Source organism: Mizuhopecten yessoensis, unplaced genomic scaffold (assembly GCF_002113885.1).
Source record: "Mizuhopecten yessoensis strain PY_sf001 unplaced genomic scaffold, ASM211388v2 scaffold10997, whole genome shotgun sequence".
Lineage (NCBI taxonomy): Eukaryota > Metazoa > Mollusca > Bivalvia > Pectinida > Pectinidae > Mizuhopecten > Mizuhopecten yessoensis.
Window position 1 is genome coordinate 45,550 of NW_018408827.1, and position 17,977 is coordinate 63,526.

At 35.9% G+C, this 17,977-nt stretch overlaps 2 protein-coding genes across 2 annotated transcripts in view; one reads left to right on the forward strand and one right to left on the reverse strand.

Annotated features, from left to right (window-relative positions):
- The window catches only part of LOC110464504 (plasminogen-like), a 32,206-nt gene extending 22,007 nt beyond the window's left edge, over positions 1-10,199 (forward strand). Inside the window, exon 4 of the mRNA XM_021519757.1 lies at positions 7,165-10,199. Within this exon, the coding sequence (XP_021375432.1) occupies positions 7,165-7,845 (681 nt within the window). The 3' untranslated portion in view covers positions 7,846-10,199. The remainder of the gene's footprint in view (positions 1-7,164) is intronic.
- A 342-nt stretch (positions 10,200-10,541) lies between these two features.
- LOC110464505 (glutathione peroxidase 3-like) lies at positions 10,542-16,257 on the reverse strand. Its single transcript, XM_021519758.1, has 3 exons — positions 16,011-16,257; positions 12,008-12,249; positions 10,542-11,654 (listed from the first exon to the last, which is right to left on the reverse strand). The coding sequence occupies exons 1-3, from the start codon at positions 16,216-16,218 to the stop codon at positions 11,367-11,369; spliced, it is 738 nt and encodes a 245-aa protein (XP_021375433.1). The 5' UTR covers positions 16,219-16,257; the 3' UTR covers positions 10,542-11,366.
- Positions 16,258-17,977: the final 1,720 nt, after the last annotated feature.

A 17,977-nucleotide genomic window follows, 5' to 3' on the forward strand; every position in this document is an offset into this window, starting at 1 on the left:
TCCCATGACTCTTGTTCCGTTTATTACCTATCGGGATATTCCAGTATAAATACAAACAAATCCCATGACTCTCGTAAAGTTTATTATAACCTATCGGGATAGTCAAGTATCCATACAAAGAAATCCCATGACTCTTGGTCCGTTTATTACCTATCGGGATAGTCCAGTATAAATACAAGCAAATCCCATGACTCTCGTACAGTTTATTATAACCTATCGGGATAATCCAGTATCCATACAAACGCATGACTCTCGTACAGTTTATAACTTATCGGGATAGTCCAGTATCAATACAAAGAAATCCCATGACTCTCGTACAGTTTATAACTTATCGGGATAGTCAAGTATCCATACAAAGAAATCCCATGACTCTTGTTCCGTTTATTACCTATCGGGATAGTCCAGTATAAATACAAACAAATCCCATGACTCTCGTACAGTTTATTATAACCTATCGGGATAGTCAAGTATCCATACAATCGCATGACTTTCGTACAGTTTATAACTTATCGGGATAGTCAAGTATCCATACAAAGAAATCCCATGACTCTTGTTCCGTTTATTACCTATCGGGATAGTCCAGTATAAATACAAACAAGTTGCATGACTCTCGAACAGTTTATTATAACCTATCGGGATAGTATAACCTATCGGGATAGTCAAGTATCAATACAATCGCACGATTCTCGTTCAGTTAATCACCTTTCGGCAATAGTCCAGTATAAATACAAAGAAATCGTATGACTTTCGTTCTGTTTATAACTTATCGGGATAGTCAAGTATCCATACAATCGCACGATTCTCGTTCAGTTCATCACCTGTCGGGAAAGTCCAGTATCCATACAAAGAAATCGCATGACTCTCGTACAGTTTATTACCTATCTGGGTAGTCCAGTATCAATACAAAGAAATCGCATGACTCTCGTAAAGTTTTTGATCTATCGGGATAGTCCAGTATCCATACAAAGAAATCGCATGACTCTCGTACAGTTTTTTACCTATCGAGATAGTCAAGTATCTATACAAAGATATCGCATGACTCTCCTACAGTTTATGACCTATCGAGATAGTCCAGTATCTATACAAAGAAATCGCATGGCTTACGTTCAGTGTATTACCTATCAGGATAGTCCAGTATCCATAAAAAGAAATCGCATGACTCTCGTTCTGTTTATGACTTATCAGGATAGTCAAGTATCCATACAATCGCATGACTCTCGTACAGTGTATAACTTATCGGGATAGTCCAGTATCTATACAAAGAAATCGCATGACTCTCGTACAGTTTATTACCTATCAGGATAGTCCAGTATCCATAAAAAGAAATCGCATGACTCTCGTTCTGTTTATTACTTATCAGGATAGTCAAGTATCCATACAATCGCATGACTCTCGTACAGTGTATAACTTATCGGGATAGTCCAGTATCTATACAAAGAAATCGCATGACTCTCGTACAGTTTATTACCTATCAGGATAGTCAAGTATCCATACAATCGCATGACTCTCGTACAGTGTATAACTTATCGGGATAGTCCAGTATCTATACAAAGAAATCGCATGACTCTCGTACAGTTTATTACCTATCAGGATAGTCAAGTATCCATACAATCGCATGACTCTCGTACAGTGTATAACTTATCGGGATAGTCCAGTATCTATACAAAGAAATCGCATGACTCTCGTACAGTTTATTACCTATCAGGATAGTCCAGTATCCATAAAAAGAAATCGCATGACTCTCGTTCTGTTTATAACTTATCAGGATAGTCAAGTATCCATACAATCGCATGACTCTCGTACAGTTTATAACTTATCGGGATGGTCCAGTATCTATACAAAGAATCGCATGACTCTCGTACAGTTTATGACCTATCGGGATAATCCTGTATCCATACAAAGAAATCGCATGACTCTCGTTCTGTTTATAACTTGTCGGGATAGTCCAGTATCTGTACACAGAAATTGCATGACTCTCGTACAGTTTATGACCTATCGGGATAGTCCAGTATCCATACAAAGAAATCGAATGACTCTCGTACAGTTAATGACCTATCGGGATAATCCTGTATCCATACAAAGAAATCGCATGACTCTCGTTCTGTTTATAACTTATCGGGATAGTCAAGTATCTGTACACAGAAATTGCATGACTCTCGTACAGTTTATGACCTATCGGGATAGTCCAGTATCCATACAAAGAAATCGCATGACTCTCGTTCTGTTTATAACTTATCGGGATAGTCAAGTATCCATACAATCGTGTGACTCTCGTACAGTTTATAACTTGTCGGGATAGTCCAGTATCTATACACAGAAATTGCATGACTCTCGTACAGTTAATGACCTATCGGGATAGTCCAGTATCCATACAAAGAAATCGTATGACTCTTGTTCAGTTTACATGTATGACCTATCGAGATAGTCCAGTATCTATGCACAGAAACCGCATGACTCTCGTACAGTTAATTATAACCTATCGGGATAATCCAGTATCCATACAATTGCATGACTCTCGTACAGTTTATGACCTATCGGGATAGTCAAGTATCTATGCAAAGAAATTGAATGACTCTCGTACAGTTTAAATCTTATCGGGATAGTCCAGTATCTATACAAAGAAATTGCATGACTCTCGTACAGTTTGTGACCTACCGAGATAGTCTAGTATCTATACAAAGAAATAGAATGACTCTCGTACAGTTTATATCTTATCGGGATAATCAAGTATCCATACAAAGAAATCGCATGACTCTCGTACAGTTTATTATAACCTATCGGGATAGTATAACCTATCGGGATAGTCAAGTATCCATACCAAGAAATCCCATGACTCTTGTTCCGTTTATTACCTATCGGGATAGTCCTGTATCAATACAAACAAATCCCATGACTCTCGTACAGTTTATTATAACCTATCGGGATAGTCAAGTATCCATACAATCGCATGACTCTCGTACAGTTTATAACTTATCGGGATAGCCAAGTATCCATACAAAGAAATCGCATGACTCTCGTCCAGTTTATTATAACCTATCGGGATAGTCATGTATCCATACAATCCCATTACTCTCGTACAGTTTATAACTTATCGGGATAGGCAAGTATCCATACAAAGAAATCCCATGACTCTCGTACAGTATATAACTTATCGGGATAGTCAAGTATCCATACAAAGAAATCCCATGACTCTTGTTCCGTTTATTACCTATCGGGATAGTCCAGTATCAATACAAACAAATCGCATGACTCTCGAACAGTTTATTATAACCTATCGGGATATTCAAGTATCAATACAATCGCACGATTCTCGTTCAGTTAATCACCTATCGGGATAGTCCAGTATCCATACAAAGAAATCGTATGACTCTCGTTCTGTTTATAGCTTATCGGGATAGTCAAGTATCCATACAATCGCATGACTCTCGTACAGTTTATAACTTATCGTGAAAGTCCAGTATCTATACAAAGAAATCGCATGACTCTCGTACAGTTTATTATCTATCTGGATAGTCCAGTATCTATACAAAGAAATTGCATGACTCTCGTACAGTTTATGACCTACCGAGATAGTCCAGTATCTATACAAAGAAATAGAATGACTCTCGTACAGTTTATATCTTATCGGGACAGTCCAGTATTTATACAAAGAAGTAGAATGACTCTCGTACAGTTTATATCTTATCGGGACAGTCCAGTATCTATACAAAGAAATAGAAAGACTCTCGTACAGTTTATGACCTATAGGGATATTCCAGTATCCAAACAAAGAAATCGCACGACTCTCGTACAGTTTTTAACATTTCAATGATTGGATTTTTGAAGTGCACCAAAACACAAGAAGGTTACCTGATATATGAGACTGGGTTTTTTAAAATCAGCGATTTTATCATAAAACAACAGGGTAATACTTTTTAATTCGAAAATCAGAGCGAAGTGAAGTTTTAAATGATAACGCTTGACATTAAACCAAAAGTTTTGAGTTGGTTTTTAAAAAATTGATATTTGAGAACACATATTTAAAAATATTCTCTTACAGTTTATAACTAATCGGGAAAGTCGAGTATCAATACAAAGAAATCCCACGATTCTCGTTCAGATTATGACCTATCGGGATAGTCCAGTATCAATACAAAGAAATCGCATGACTCTCGTACAGTTCCTGACCTATCGGGTTAGTCCAGTATCCATACAAAGAAATCGCATGACTCTCCTACAGTTTATGACCTATCGAGATAGTCCAGTATCTATACAAAGAAATCGCATGGCTTACGTTCAGTGTATTACCTATCAGGATAGTCCAGTATCCATAAAAAGAAATCGCATGACTCTCGTTCTGTTTATGCCTTATCGGGATAGTCCAGTATTCATACAAAGAAATTGCATGACTCTCGTACAGTTTATGACCTATCGGGATAGTCAAGTATCTATACAAAGAAATCCCATGACTCTCAAACAGTTTATGACCTTTCGGGATAGTCAAGTATCTATACACAGAAACCTCATGACTCTCGTACAGTTTATGACCTATCGGTCCAGTATCCATACAAAGAAATCGCAGGACTCTTGTAGTTTTTAACATTTCAAGGATTGGATTTTTGAAGTGCACCAAAACACAAGAAGATTACCTCATATATGATACTGTTTTTTTTCTTTCTAATCAGTGATTTAATCATATAACAACAAGGTAATGCTTTTTAAATTCGAAAATCAAAGCGAAGTGAAGTTTTAAATGATAACGCTTGACATTAAACCAAAAGTTTTGAGTTGGTCTTTAAAAAATGATATTTGAGAACACATATTTAAAAAAAAAAAAAAAAAAAGACGCATCAATAATAAAGAATTTCGATCTTATACTTCATCTACTTTTAAACGTTTTTGAACGTGTAGTCTATAAACATATTTACAACTTATTTAACTCTAATAATCTTATTTACAAATTTCAGTCTGGATTCTTACCCAATCATTCTTGTACGCATCAACTCATTGAAATGTACCATTCTATGATGTTAGCATTAGAAAACCATGAACATATAGCTTTTACTTTTTGTGATTTTTCAAAGGCCTTCGATCGAGTTTGGCATAGAGGGCTTTTATACAAACTTCAACAACATGGTATTTCAGGCAGTCTTCTTAATTGGATAACAAACTATCTTTTTGAGCGTAAGCAATCCGTCTTTATTCACGATTCTCATTCTTCTGTAAGAAATATAAACGCCGGTGTTCCCCAAGGTTCAGTGTTAGGCCCTTTATTCTTCTTGATTTATATTAACGACATTTCGACCGAACTCTCCTCATTATCTCGTCTTTTTGCTGACGATACGTCGCTTTCATACTCATCACCAAACCAAGAAAATATTGTAAGTGAAGTAAATAAAGACCTAAAAACTCTAGAGAAATGGTCTAAAAATTGGCTGATGTCTTTCAATCCTAAAAAAAACGAAATCATAATTGTTTCTAATACAAATCTACCCTTTCAACCCCAATTTATTTTTAACGATACTTCTATCCTTTTAACAGATAGCCACAAACAACTTGGAGTTATACTAAGTAGCGACGGTAAATGGAATAAACATGTAGACGAACTTATCAAAAAAAGTGGCTATATATATAGCAGACCTTCGTAAAATGAAATGGTTACTCAGTAGAAATAACCTTGAAAAACTATATTTAACGTACATTCGACCATTATTAGAGAATGCATGTGAAGTCTGGGTCAATTGTGGAATGACAAATTCATCAAATTTGAAAACATTCAGATAGATGCTGCACGAATTGTTACAGGACTACCTATTTACACAAAAATTGAACATATATTTAATGAAATTGGCTGGGTTCCACTAAGTAATAGAAGGAAAAACAGAAAATTGTCCCTATTCTTTACAATTAAAAACGGTACAGCTCCTAATTATTTGTGTGACACCTTACCAGATAGCATTGGGAATATTTCTCGTTATAACCCGAGAAATTCCCAACATTTAAGATAACCAAACTTTAGGCTTGAAACAATGCGAAATTCTTTTTTCCCATCAACTACAAAAATGTGGAATGACCTAGATATATCTATAAGGAATTCGGCTTCTCTCAGTTCATTTAAATCAAATATAAAATCAAAAGGTAAACCACAAAATAAATGCTTTCTGGTATGGGCTTCCCGTTAATCAAATATACTTCATTGCCGTTTGAGAAATCGTGCGAGCTCCCTTAACTATGACCTATTTAGAGCAAATTTATCAAATACAGCTGAATGTGCATGCGGTAGTCCATGTGAAGACTCTTATCACTTCCTTTGTGTCTGTCCCTTATACACCCAGCATCGTAATCTATTAAAAAGAGAGCTTCAACCTGTTCGTGATGATTTAACTTAAGACTTGCTCCTATAAGGCGATCCTAAATTCAGCATTAATGTAAATACCTCAATTGCAAAATCTGTCCAAAATTATATCAGCAAATGCAACAGGTTTGACTGAATGTGATTATCTTTCTCTCTCTATCACTCTTTTTTTTTCTCCGACTCTACCTGTGTTACTATCATTTACTTCATTACTCTATCCGTCTTTTCTTCCACTCTATTTTTCATCTACTCTATCTGTGTTACTATCCTTTACTTCGTTTCGCTCTCCTTCTTTTCTTCGTCTCTATTTTCCATTTCCATATAAAAACATAATTAATGTATATTGCGTAAATTACCTTATCAAGTTATTGTTTATATTCATGTATTTGAAGAAAAGGACTTTGATAAGTTTGTAAAACTTGTGTCCAATTCTTTTGTAAATATTTATTTGCAATAAAATATGTTTAAATCTCTACTTTTTACACAAGATGGAAGGAACATTGCACATGTCATTGACTAAAGGGAAGTAACTCGGAAAAACGTCTTGTCAACTGGTGGTGGCATATTTCTATATTTCTGTGATCGATAACGAGTTACATATGTCAGCATATACTCTAAAAGATGTCGACATAATCTGCACATATGTCAGCATATTCTCATAATATGTCGACAAAAAACAAATCCGTGACAATTTCGCAGAGATATGTATTTCTTTCTGTAACTCATTTCACGTTTGAAGATTATAAAAAAATCCTGATTTATCGATTCTTAGTTTACAAGAAAGATGTAGATATTAATGGTTGTGTATGTTTCGATTTTCCTTTTTGAAGGTTGAACTACTGAACAAACGAAAGAAACACTTTTGTGGAGGGACACTGATTGCGCCCTACTGGGTTCTCACTGCGGCTCACTGTATACGTAAACGAGGGAAAACACGGAAGATAATTGTGCGCGTGGGCGAGCATGACGTCACAAAATTGGAAAAGACAGAAAAAGACTACACTGTTTCCAAATATTTCCCTCATCCTTCATTTAGTTATAAAGCTGTAATGAATGACATAGCATTATTAAAATTGAATACGCCTGTAAGAACTTCTAATATCAGCGGATATGCGTGCCTTCCGGTGAAATCCAAAAGACTTTCAAGTAGGACTATTTGCAAGACCATTGGCTGGGGTCGAACACAAAGCAAGAGTTTGACAGGGAGTGACGTATTGAAAGAAGCAGACGTGCCGATAGTCAAGAAAAGAAAATGTCAAAAAGCTTTTGATTTTACTATAACTCGATCACAGCTTTGCGCCGGGTACAAACGAGGAGGAATAGACTCTTGTATCGGCGACAGTGGAGGGCCACTACTGTGTCCTTTTGTATCTAACAGTAACGACACACGCTGGTATGTTAACGGTGTCACCAGTTATGGTGAAGGTTGTGGAGAAAAGGGAAAATTCGGAATTTATACAAATGTTTTAAAGTATATGCATTGGATTCAAAAAATCATTTTTAAGAAGTAATTAAAGTCAACGGTCTAAGGAAATCTCAGGAAACAAAAGACTTTTTTCAACCTCATATTTTCAAAGTAGAATCCGGATAAAGACAAATAACGCATTTTCAATATTAGATACTGAATACCATTTATGAGCCGATGTATATTTACATTTTCCCACTATCTTGTGAATTTCAATTTAGAAATGTGAAAACAATATTCATATGTTTCTTTGGTGTTGGCTATTTTTGGCCTTGGTTAACTGTCATCTTTTATTGAACAAGCCATCAGCCCCTCGATAATGATGGTACAGTAACTGTATATTTCTTTTTGAGTATTTTAATTTTCACCGATTGAAGTACAATGTATTTGAAGCACAATGGTGAAATACATAAATACCTCAAAAATGTACAGAATTTCTCGGTTTATTTTATTCTGTCGTCTCAGGAAAGCTATCACATCTATAAGATACGGGTAAATAAAATGACATTTATTTAGGAATCTCGGAAAGGAAATATTTTCAAACTCGATTTGTTTTTTAAATCTGGCAGCTCGACGAGCTGAGTGTTATGAAGTAAGAATTGTGAACAAAAATGAATAAGTGCGACCAATGAGCTATGTACACATTAAACGGATGTAAACTTTTGGCAAAGTGTCTTCGATTTATACACTGAGCAGTGAATGGGGAAAACGTTGACAAAAAACAAAGACATACAATCATTTGAATCGGTAGTCCCTTCCCTTAAAGAATCGTACAAATTATCGACCAAAAGTACAATTGGAATTGATATGTACTTTAGTAAAAGTCGTAGCTTGACTGAAGTATGAATTATGAATTTTATTTTAGCTATTGACAAGATTCACTGCACTGTCATATGAACAGCAAGCATGCCTCATTTTCTATTATCAATGTTTTGTTTTACAGTAAAAAGTACAGATATTTTATAAAAGGGTCAAATTCGGATATAAACAGTTATCGGTGTCGGCAGGAGTTGCTCCCCTTATATTAATCCACAACCAAATTCTATATACCAAATACGTTATTTGTTTGGTAGCATGGCAAAAAATGAGATTTGCAATTGCTTACACACTTCGAGAAGTTCAAGATTACGAAATCTTCCTTTAAATATTGTGAATAGTTTGTGTACTCCAGAAGTTATCCCCAGGACCACCCTCGATACTCCAGGAGTTACGCTAGAGCACTAGTGAGCCCTGGAGTATCGAGGATGCCACAAGACAAACTTCATGCACATCTGTATACATGTGTTTACCAATCGCTACATATTACCAGTTTTTAGCCATTTGTACAAGGCGACGCCATGACACAAACATGGACACGCTAATATTAGTGACATAAACAATGATGTACTTCTCTTGTAATTTAACATATTTTAGTCTACGCTCATTTGTGTTTCACATGTGGTCAAAACGAAATTGAATTTTTCAAAATGTCCGTGTCAAAATGATTTTTGTTAACATCTTCGAAATGCTCTCGCGATGCACAGTAGCATTTAACAGAACCGATACCGACAGTGAAACATTTACATTTCGAATATGTCAGGTATTTTGTTTGTTTTTATTAAGTCTATTAAGTTTTTTATCAACCTAAAACCTTTACGTTCAGGATGACACGTAACCATACACAGGGGCTAGCGGCGATAAACATTGAATAAATAAATAAAATACAATTACGAAGTAATTTGATGAAGAGTTCAGATATATATATATATGCATATATACGGAAGAGACATATACTGACATATTGATGAAACTGTATGATAAAAATAATTGGTGAACAGGTGTGACAGAAACGAGGATTTGAAAAAAAAATGTTATAAATATCTACGTCAACCCCTTGTGTACCACGTACAGTTTATTATTGTAAATGCGAACCTCACAATGAATTAGTATACGGGTGTAGTTTGTGACAAATTTTAGTGAAATAGACTGTTATTCGTCTTTAAAGAAAATGTAGGTTTTAATCGCGGAATTAGATTATCTATCCAAGTCCGTGGTTTGATAAGAAAACGGGTTCTTTCCTGTCCGGAGTCCTGTGTCACTAACTAGCCCGTTAATGTAATCGTATGTATACATGTCTGTGCGTACATTAGTGTACAGTAATCGTATGTATACATGTATGGGCTACATTAGCGTACAGTAATCGTATGTATACATGTCTGTGCGTACATTAGTGTACAGTAATCGTATGTATACATGTCTGTGCGTACATTAGTGTATAGTAATCGTATGTATACATGTCTGGGCGTACATTAGTGTACAGTAATCGTATGTATACATGTCTGTGCGTACATTAGTGTACAGTAATCGTATGTATACATGTCTGTGCGTACATTAGTGTACAGTAATCGTATGTATACATGTATGGGCCACATTAGCGTACAGTAATCGTATGTATACATGTCTGGGCGTACATTTGTGTATAGTAATCGTATGTATACATGTCTGGGCGTACATTAGTGAACAGTAATCGTATGTATACATGCCTGGGCGTACATTAGTGTACAGTAATCGTATGTATGCATGTCTGGGCGTACATTAGTGTACAGTAATCGTATGTATACATGTATGGGCCACATTAGCGTACAGTAATCGTATGTATACATGTCTGGGCGTACATTAGTGTACAGTATTAGCCGTAGTTGCGTTAATCACAGGCGTGAGGTCGCACCTAAACAAAACACACACAAAAAATAAGAACTTGAGCAAGGCAAATGCATATGGTTATATTATTGCAAAATGTCAAAAATACATCTGTGTGTATATATATAGTAAATACATTCTCATTTGAAAACAAAATTAAGAATTTGCAAAGTAAATTTCAACAAATTAAATGCACAAAATTTGTTAAGATTTCTTCAACAAGTTCAGTCACGGTTACTTGTTACCAATTTATAACCATGACGTCATAAGCTTGATTTGTTAACAACGTAAAATGCATTGTTTGAATCGGCATATTAGATGATCCGGATTTTTTCTGGAAATGAATCCTGACTAGGAATTTTCATTGTACCTATACATGTAATGTCTTATTGTTTTAACCATAATGTACAATACATAATAAAAATTGAATAGCTGTGATTAGAACTTGTCTTTCTTTCAAATAAAATTCAGTTAATATTTCAATCCAATCGGGTTCTTCAACCGTTTAGTTAGAATTCACGTTATACATCAATCTAATGTCTCTCAGTTATAAGTGCCACCTCGTCTAACGCCAACAATTGCGGTTTTCAAATTTCTTTCGACATATTGTCAAATCCCTTTATAACGCCTAAATTAAGACGATTTGTAAAGGTGTCAGTGTAAAAAAATAAAATCTGTCATGTATATATTTTCAATTAATTTCATTATTGCGAAGAACTTCATAAACAAACAATTAAAATACTGAAAAATCTGACAGAAGCTTCATTACAATCGAATTGAAATTAAATTGTATAAATTTGGATTCAAAAACACTTAACTTTCTCAAATTTTACACCCAAATATCGTATACTTCTTCACGATATATTTAATCATATATGCGACCTTAAATTATACCATAGTGAATTTAAGTTCAATTGCATCAAATGTTTCTTCGATAATTTTCACGATATTGCTAGCTGTAGTCGGGTTATTGGCCGAATCTTCCAATGTCATGGATACCAGGATATTCTCGATATCGTCTGGGGCTACAGCGGATAGTATCCGATATCTTGGCATCCCGTACTTGTCTACAATAAACTTCTCAAAGTTCCACACGACATCTGATGGACGGATTGGGTCCCAGAAACTCCGCCGTACCCTGAATGCTGCATTGTCCGGGAGACGGGGACAGGAGTTCTATAAATATAAAGCAGTACCTGTTAACTCGAACTAGAATTTAATCGATTTCCCTCCATAATGTATATCGGAAGAGTCGACCAATCTTTCTCCCTCGAACTTGGAAGAATCAAATAGCGCGTTTCTTTATTCTACTTTCAAGAAGATGCATGTCACAGTTTTATGTAGTAGACCCTACGTGTAACTTTTTTCCAAACCAATTTAGAATTCATCCCTTCTAGTTGACTATTACATACATATAGGATTTGTTNCCACCCCAATTCTTCCCTCCCTCCCTCCCTCCTTCCCTCGGCCTCCTCCAAGCATACACGCATACACATGTAATACATGCACTACATTTCAAATGAACTTACTTTTAAATAAGTGTAGAAGTGGTCCTCCTGCGGCCCGTTTACATTTACTTTCGCCATAAGGTCAAACAATGGAATATAACCACTTCCGGGTCGAACATAATGAAGTCCGTTCAGAAGCTCTGTCTTATTATCGGCGGGTTCCTGGAGGGCGAACTGGTTGCATGGAAATCCGACGAAAGAAATAGATCTGTTCTCGTGTTTCTTTAGTAGTGCATTTATTTGTCGGTACTGGTACGTGAAACCTAAAAATAAATACAAAACTTAAACTGATAGGTAACTTGTACGTTTTACACCTAGATCATTAAGTTATGAACCATGTAATATACAAGTAACCATATCGATTCACGTTCACGTAACTACACGTGTTCCATAGAAAAGGAACAAGTCTATGATAGTACTTGTCACATGCGTCACAGTTTTTTTCTCTAACCGGTTATTCTCGTTTTTGCTGGGGAAAGAGTAACGTTACTACTATCTTCACGGTGTGAGAAATCTGCAACCCGAGAGCTAGAAAAACTAAATAATCAACCCAAACGACGGAGACTGCTCTGTTACGCCCTTAACGTTAGGAAAAACAATTCTCCTATTATTCCAATTACATGTTTGAAAATATTTTTTCAGCATTTATAATATTTTATCTTGATTTGCACATGGCTTCTTCCGTCGAGAGCTGTTTGTGACGTCATACACGTTTTTTCCCCTGATGTCATCGTCTTGTGTCTGCTCACGTGTTATCTGTCATATTTCAGAGGGTTTCAGGCAACATACTAGTTGAGCTGATAGAAGAATCATGAACAGGTTAGCAAAGAGAGATAATTCTGAGAATAACAGGAGAAAAACCTGTCTTCACCCGCCAAGGAAAGAGCTAACACGTGCAATTATTCTGTAAACGTCACCATTAGGCCTAACTAATCATGTATGCAGTGTAAGCGTCTTCAATTTTGTCACACAATTAATGCGCATTTGAAGATGTCGCTGCGCATTGGTTTCGTCATTATTTTACGAAATGAATAAGGGAGAGTAAAAAAAATAATCACCCTGCTATGATATCGACAGAGAAGTCTAAGCCCATAGGATAAGATTTTTGAAGTTAAGTACTGCTAAATAAAAAATAAAAATTGTGTTGGGATGTCTCTATCTGCACCATGTCGGAGTGATAGCTTCTATTGCTTTTAACTGCTGTATAGACATAAGGAACATCACAATACATTCTAAACGCCTGGGGTTAGATTTGAACAGCCGTGAACCTGTACGTGTAACCTACAAACATACACACACCAGTTAAGTTTACTTCAGACCTTCATTGTACATAAACAATCATTCACATTTAACCTAACAATTGCAGTTTACCTTTATGCATGTTTACACATGCCTCTCTATCATTATGTCAAGCCCCTCTGTCATATACATGTACACAAGCCGTTATTGTCGAGGACAACAAGTCAAACCAGAAAATGCATAGCTACAAATACACAGCTGTATTTAAATGTATGTGACTGTGTCAAGTTGTAATATAGTTGAATAAATAGTTGAAGAAGGGATTGCGCTTACAAGGTTTCTCGAGTTTTTCAAGGGCCTCAACTCCATTTTTTTTAAATTGTTACTTGTTCTTGTTAACTATACAAATGTGCGATAGAATACATGTGTGGGAGTCACGCCGACAAGGTTTTGTACAGGAAGGGCGAATACAACCCAATCCGCCGAACTCTCAAATTCCCAAATTTCCCAACACGCCCTAACCCCAACTAATACCGCTACTTCAACCTCCCTGCTGTACTCGTTTGTGTGTGTATAGGGGGAGGTTACATATGTACAACAAATATAGGAAATACTCAGACAACATTCGAAAACAACATACTGCAAGTGTGTGCTACGCGATAATTACATATACTGTATGATACGCACATTATAAAGTTATTACAGAAAAACGGCATTAATCATTAACAATTTAGATAATTAAACGTTGGTGGTAGCAAATAATAGTTGTTTACATAGTAATTTATGCATTAATTCCAGATTTACTGACATGTACAGAACATGTATTATAACTGGGCCCGTGTGTAATTCTATGTACGAGATGTACTAAACGTCCCGTACTCGTAGCCATACTGCAAACACAGTTACATTGTTTATCTATAAATCCTGTCCAGACAACCTCATACCGGAAATAATTGTCTCCTAAAGTAGCAATTTGGTTCGATAATCGGTGCTCAAATGTTTAGCCAGACCAATGTAACAGAGGTCTTTGTGCGTGTTTTTGGTGTTTTTTTTCATTGCCACCACTTTGGATGAAACTGGGACCTTTGGTTTACTAGTCTGACTCTCTGTATACAAATAACCTAATCCAACTTGCTATAATATTGCACAAGCACTCTGAGGCTAACAAGAAGTACCTAAAGCGATTTAATTCCACTAAGAATATTTGGTAAACCTTCTTTTTTTTTTTAAATCTTTCACGTCTGAAACAGTATCCTTATATACTCTTTAAAAGCTCAAAATTCATTTCAGAGCTTCTAGAATTCATATTGGTTGTACTGATTACTATTGATGAAAATGTATGCACCCTGCCTGGTGTTCTGGGTAATTTTACACATTTTAGGGGTTTTGATCAACTTTCGGTTAAAATGCCACCTCCAATTATCGTACATATGATCGTTGGGGGTGGAATTTTGACCAAAATTTGATCTCTTCCACTAAAAACATGTAAAATTGCTCTGAACACCTTAGTTTAGGTCCAGATAAAGCTGTAACATATTCTCAGATCCCTTTGGGTCGTACTACAGTAAGACATTTCAGCTTGGACGCACTTCAACGCATCCTTAGAAAATATGTACAATCTCAACAAGCAAAGGACGCCCTAACAACAGCTTCCTGTACTGCCACAGGACACACATGTATAACAGTCAAAGTATGTTGACTTCAGGCGCAATATGTCACATACCAACAAATAAATAACCGACAGAGTGACGCAAATCTGGAAGCTTACGTCATGAGTCGAGTTCGACAGAAGGAGGAATCTTAACATGAATCATAATAGACCACTCTGACGTCAGAACTCCAGGGACCTGAACATCGATTGCATGGTGTATATTTCGACCAATACATATTTTAAGGGAGTATTATTATACGTTGGAGGGGTTACATAAAATCATCACACAGTAAACAAAATTATAATGATATCGTTGAAGAGATGGATAAATATTGTTTCAGTAACCTACTATCCACTTGAAATGTGTATGATCCCCTTGTTCTCCCAAAACACGCGCCATTTAGATAGTTTAAACTTGTGTAAGCTACAGTATAGTGCCGCATTTGGTCTGAAATACTTTCATCTCAATATTTTGACTAACCATTTGCAAGAGAGGCATTGTCTTTCAGTCTTCTGCTTGAGCAACGGTGCTTTTGGTTTGTCCAACCACAGAGGGAAAACATTTCAAAGTATTGCCAGCACGAGCAGGACACAAGTATACCTATTAAATAATTCATATGTTGACACACGATGATAAAATTGACAGTTTCAGCTTATACGGAAAGCAAAATGAAAGACAACACGAAATGGGGAGACACAATCTTAAACCACAAGTCATTGTGAACTTCCACAAAAAAATCTGGCTTATATAAACAGATGTTCCTTAATAGAGCGACAATATTTCAAAATTTGCAACGCCAAGTTGTGTACGGTCAACCGTGGTAATCCAGCCATCTTTGAAAGTTTTCCCACCACAGGTAAATGGATATAGCTAAAGTAAGAATACTGGGAAAGGAAAGTTTAGAAAAAAGCAATATGGAATCTAAAACACAGACAGTGCGTGGGCAACCGCGGGTTAGTAGCTGCTCAATTAACCGACTGAGGGTTCTAAAGTAAAATATGAATGAAATAGTAAAAGTAAAAAAATAACTGTGTTAGTTTAATTAGATCTATGTCATATTAAACATTTAAACTACAGTTCCTTCATAGTCAAGTCAAAAGTTAAACTAACATATATTAAATACAAACACCTACCTCAGAAGGTTGCTACGTTCACAATTACTACGACCTCGTCTTGAAAATCCGACATATATTTACGATTCCCGTCCAAATCGGTGACGTTGTATGCATACATGTTACCATGTCCCCCCTCACATTTTCTATACACGGTCTGTCCTCCCACAGCCAAAAGGAGCGATAGCGCTACCAAAGCAGGGGATACTGTCACGATGTCCAGTCTCATGGCGGATTGTTACAGCCGGCTAAGCCCTCACTATTTATATAGAACATATTCAAAGCAAAGCGCAATCGGTCAAAGGTCAAGGGTCAAATTACAGGGTTAAAGGTAAGGCCTTGCGTTTGTTTTGTACGTAAATATTTATTATACATTACGAAAGAAAGGTTAGCATGTTTACGATTTTACAAATCCTATATTGTTCATGCATTGTAAAAAGTGCAATATGGTATCTTATCTGAGCCGGAAATATATACAACAACTGTTGATCATCAATGAAATGAAACTTATGACATTAGCTAGGCACTAAATTTTTAGGGACGACAGACGTCGCCTAAGGCTCACATGTCATCGAATGGACGTGGAAAACAGCCATGTAAACAGTTTACATAAAGGTCTCATGATCACCTCAGTAAAACAACCATATTTCAGACGCATTTCACGTGTTCATCGGTTTTTGTCAGGACGAAAATTGCGTGTATATATTTAATACAACAACATTCAAAGTCTTTGTGATTGTTAAATATAAAAATAACAAACAAAGCGTTTCTAAGTAGCTCGCTCTAGCGCGTTCGCCTCTCTAGAGGTCTACCAGGGGCTTATTTTATTTATTGTTTTGTAATATCCATTAACATATCATTTGCCATTCGTCAGATCTCTAGTTTGATGATAGACGTCCTACAAAGACACGAGTCATTTGTAAACCGATAATGATCCTTCACTCGACACGTCACCAAAGTTTTGGTAGAACGAAGTCCCACAACCCCTGAGTGTTGTTCATCATGTCTGTTTTTCTTTTTTACTCTCGAAAGTCTATTTTCAAGAATACGAAAAATGCTGATATTCATTTTCTTTTTTCTAAAAGTACCTGAAGAAATGAAAATTATGAACTCCAGTTAGATAAACGTGACAACAATAGTCAACCTAAATGGAACCTCTCAGTATTTTTTGTATATTTTTTTTTTGAAATGTAACTGTTTCTTCATAAGTAAGTTATGCAGAGAAAAACAATGTTTATGAGCTGCAGCTAAAAAATATCTATTTTGGAAAGCGAGTCGATCGTGAATTACATGTGGACATCTCATGAATACATTTTAGGTTTAACAATCTATTTACATAACTATATTTATATGTTTTTTTCAAAATGACAATAAAAAGATATTTAAAACTAAAACAAAAAACCCAGGGGCGATAGCTCACCTAAACCACCAATCTGACGACAAAAATAACTAATGAGCATGATACTAGTTCAATCAAAGAAGTATCGGTGTTTAACAGATTGCAATATAGTAAGGCAAAAGTCTCCCTCTTCCTCGGTTGTGAAAACGCATATCGTGGTGGATATATCTTAAGAAATGGGCTGTGCATAAATACGATTTCGTATTTAAGTTGATATCTTTCCTCATTTGAGTATGTTTCAATAATCCAGCCAGATTTACATGTTATCTTTTAACATCTTTGTGCTACTTTATACCATCTACCGGTAACATGATACATTCATTGTCATGTGTGGTCAATATATGAGAACACTCAAGAAGAAGTTGAGAACGACTTGAGAAGAACTTGAGAAGAACTTGGGAACGGATTTTCCAATTTCCTTGCATTTTGACACGTACTTTCTTAACACGAACTTCAGCTCGCGCCCGGTGATGTCTTAAACCGGAAATAGTATCCATACAATTTTAAATGTACCGAAGGTATCCGCGTAAGAAAATAGTCCCTCATAAACAAATCAAATTAAAGTTACGAAAACATATTGTGATGATTG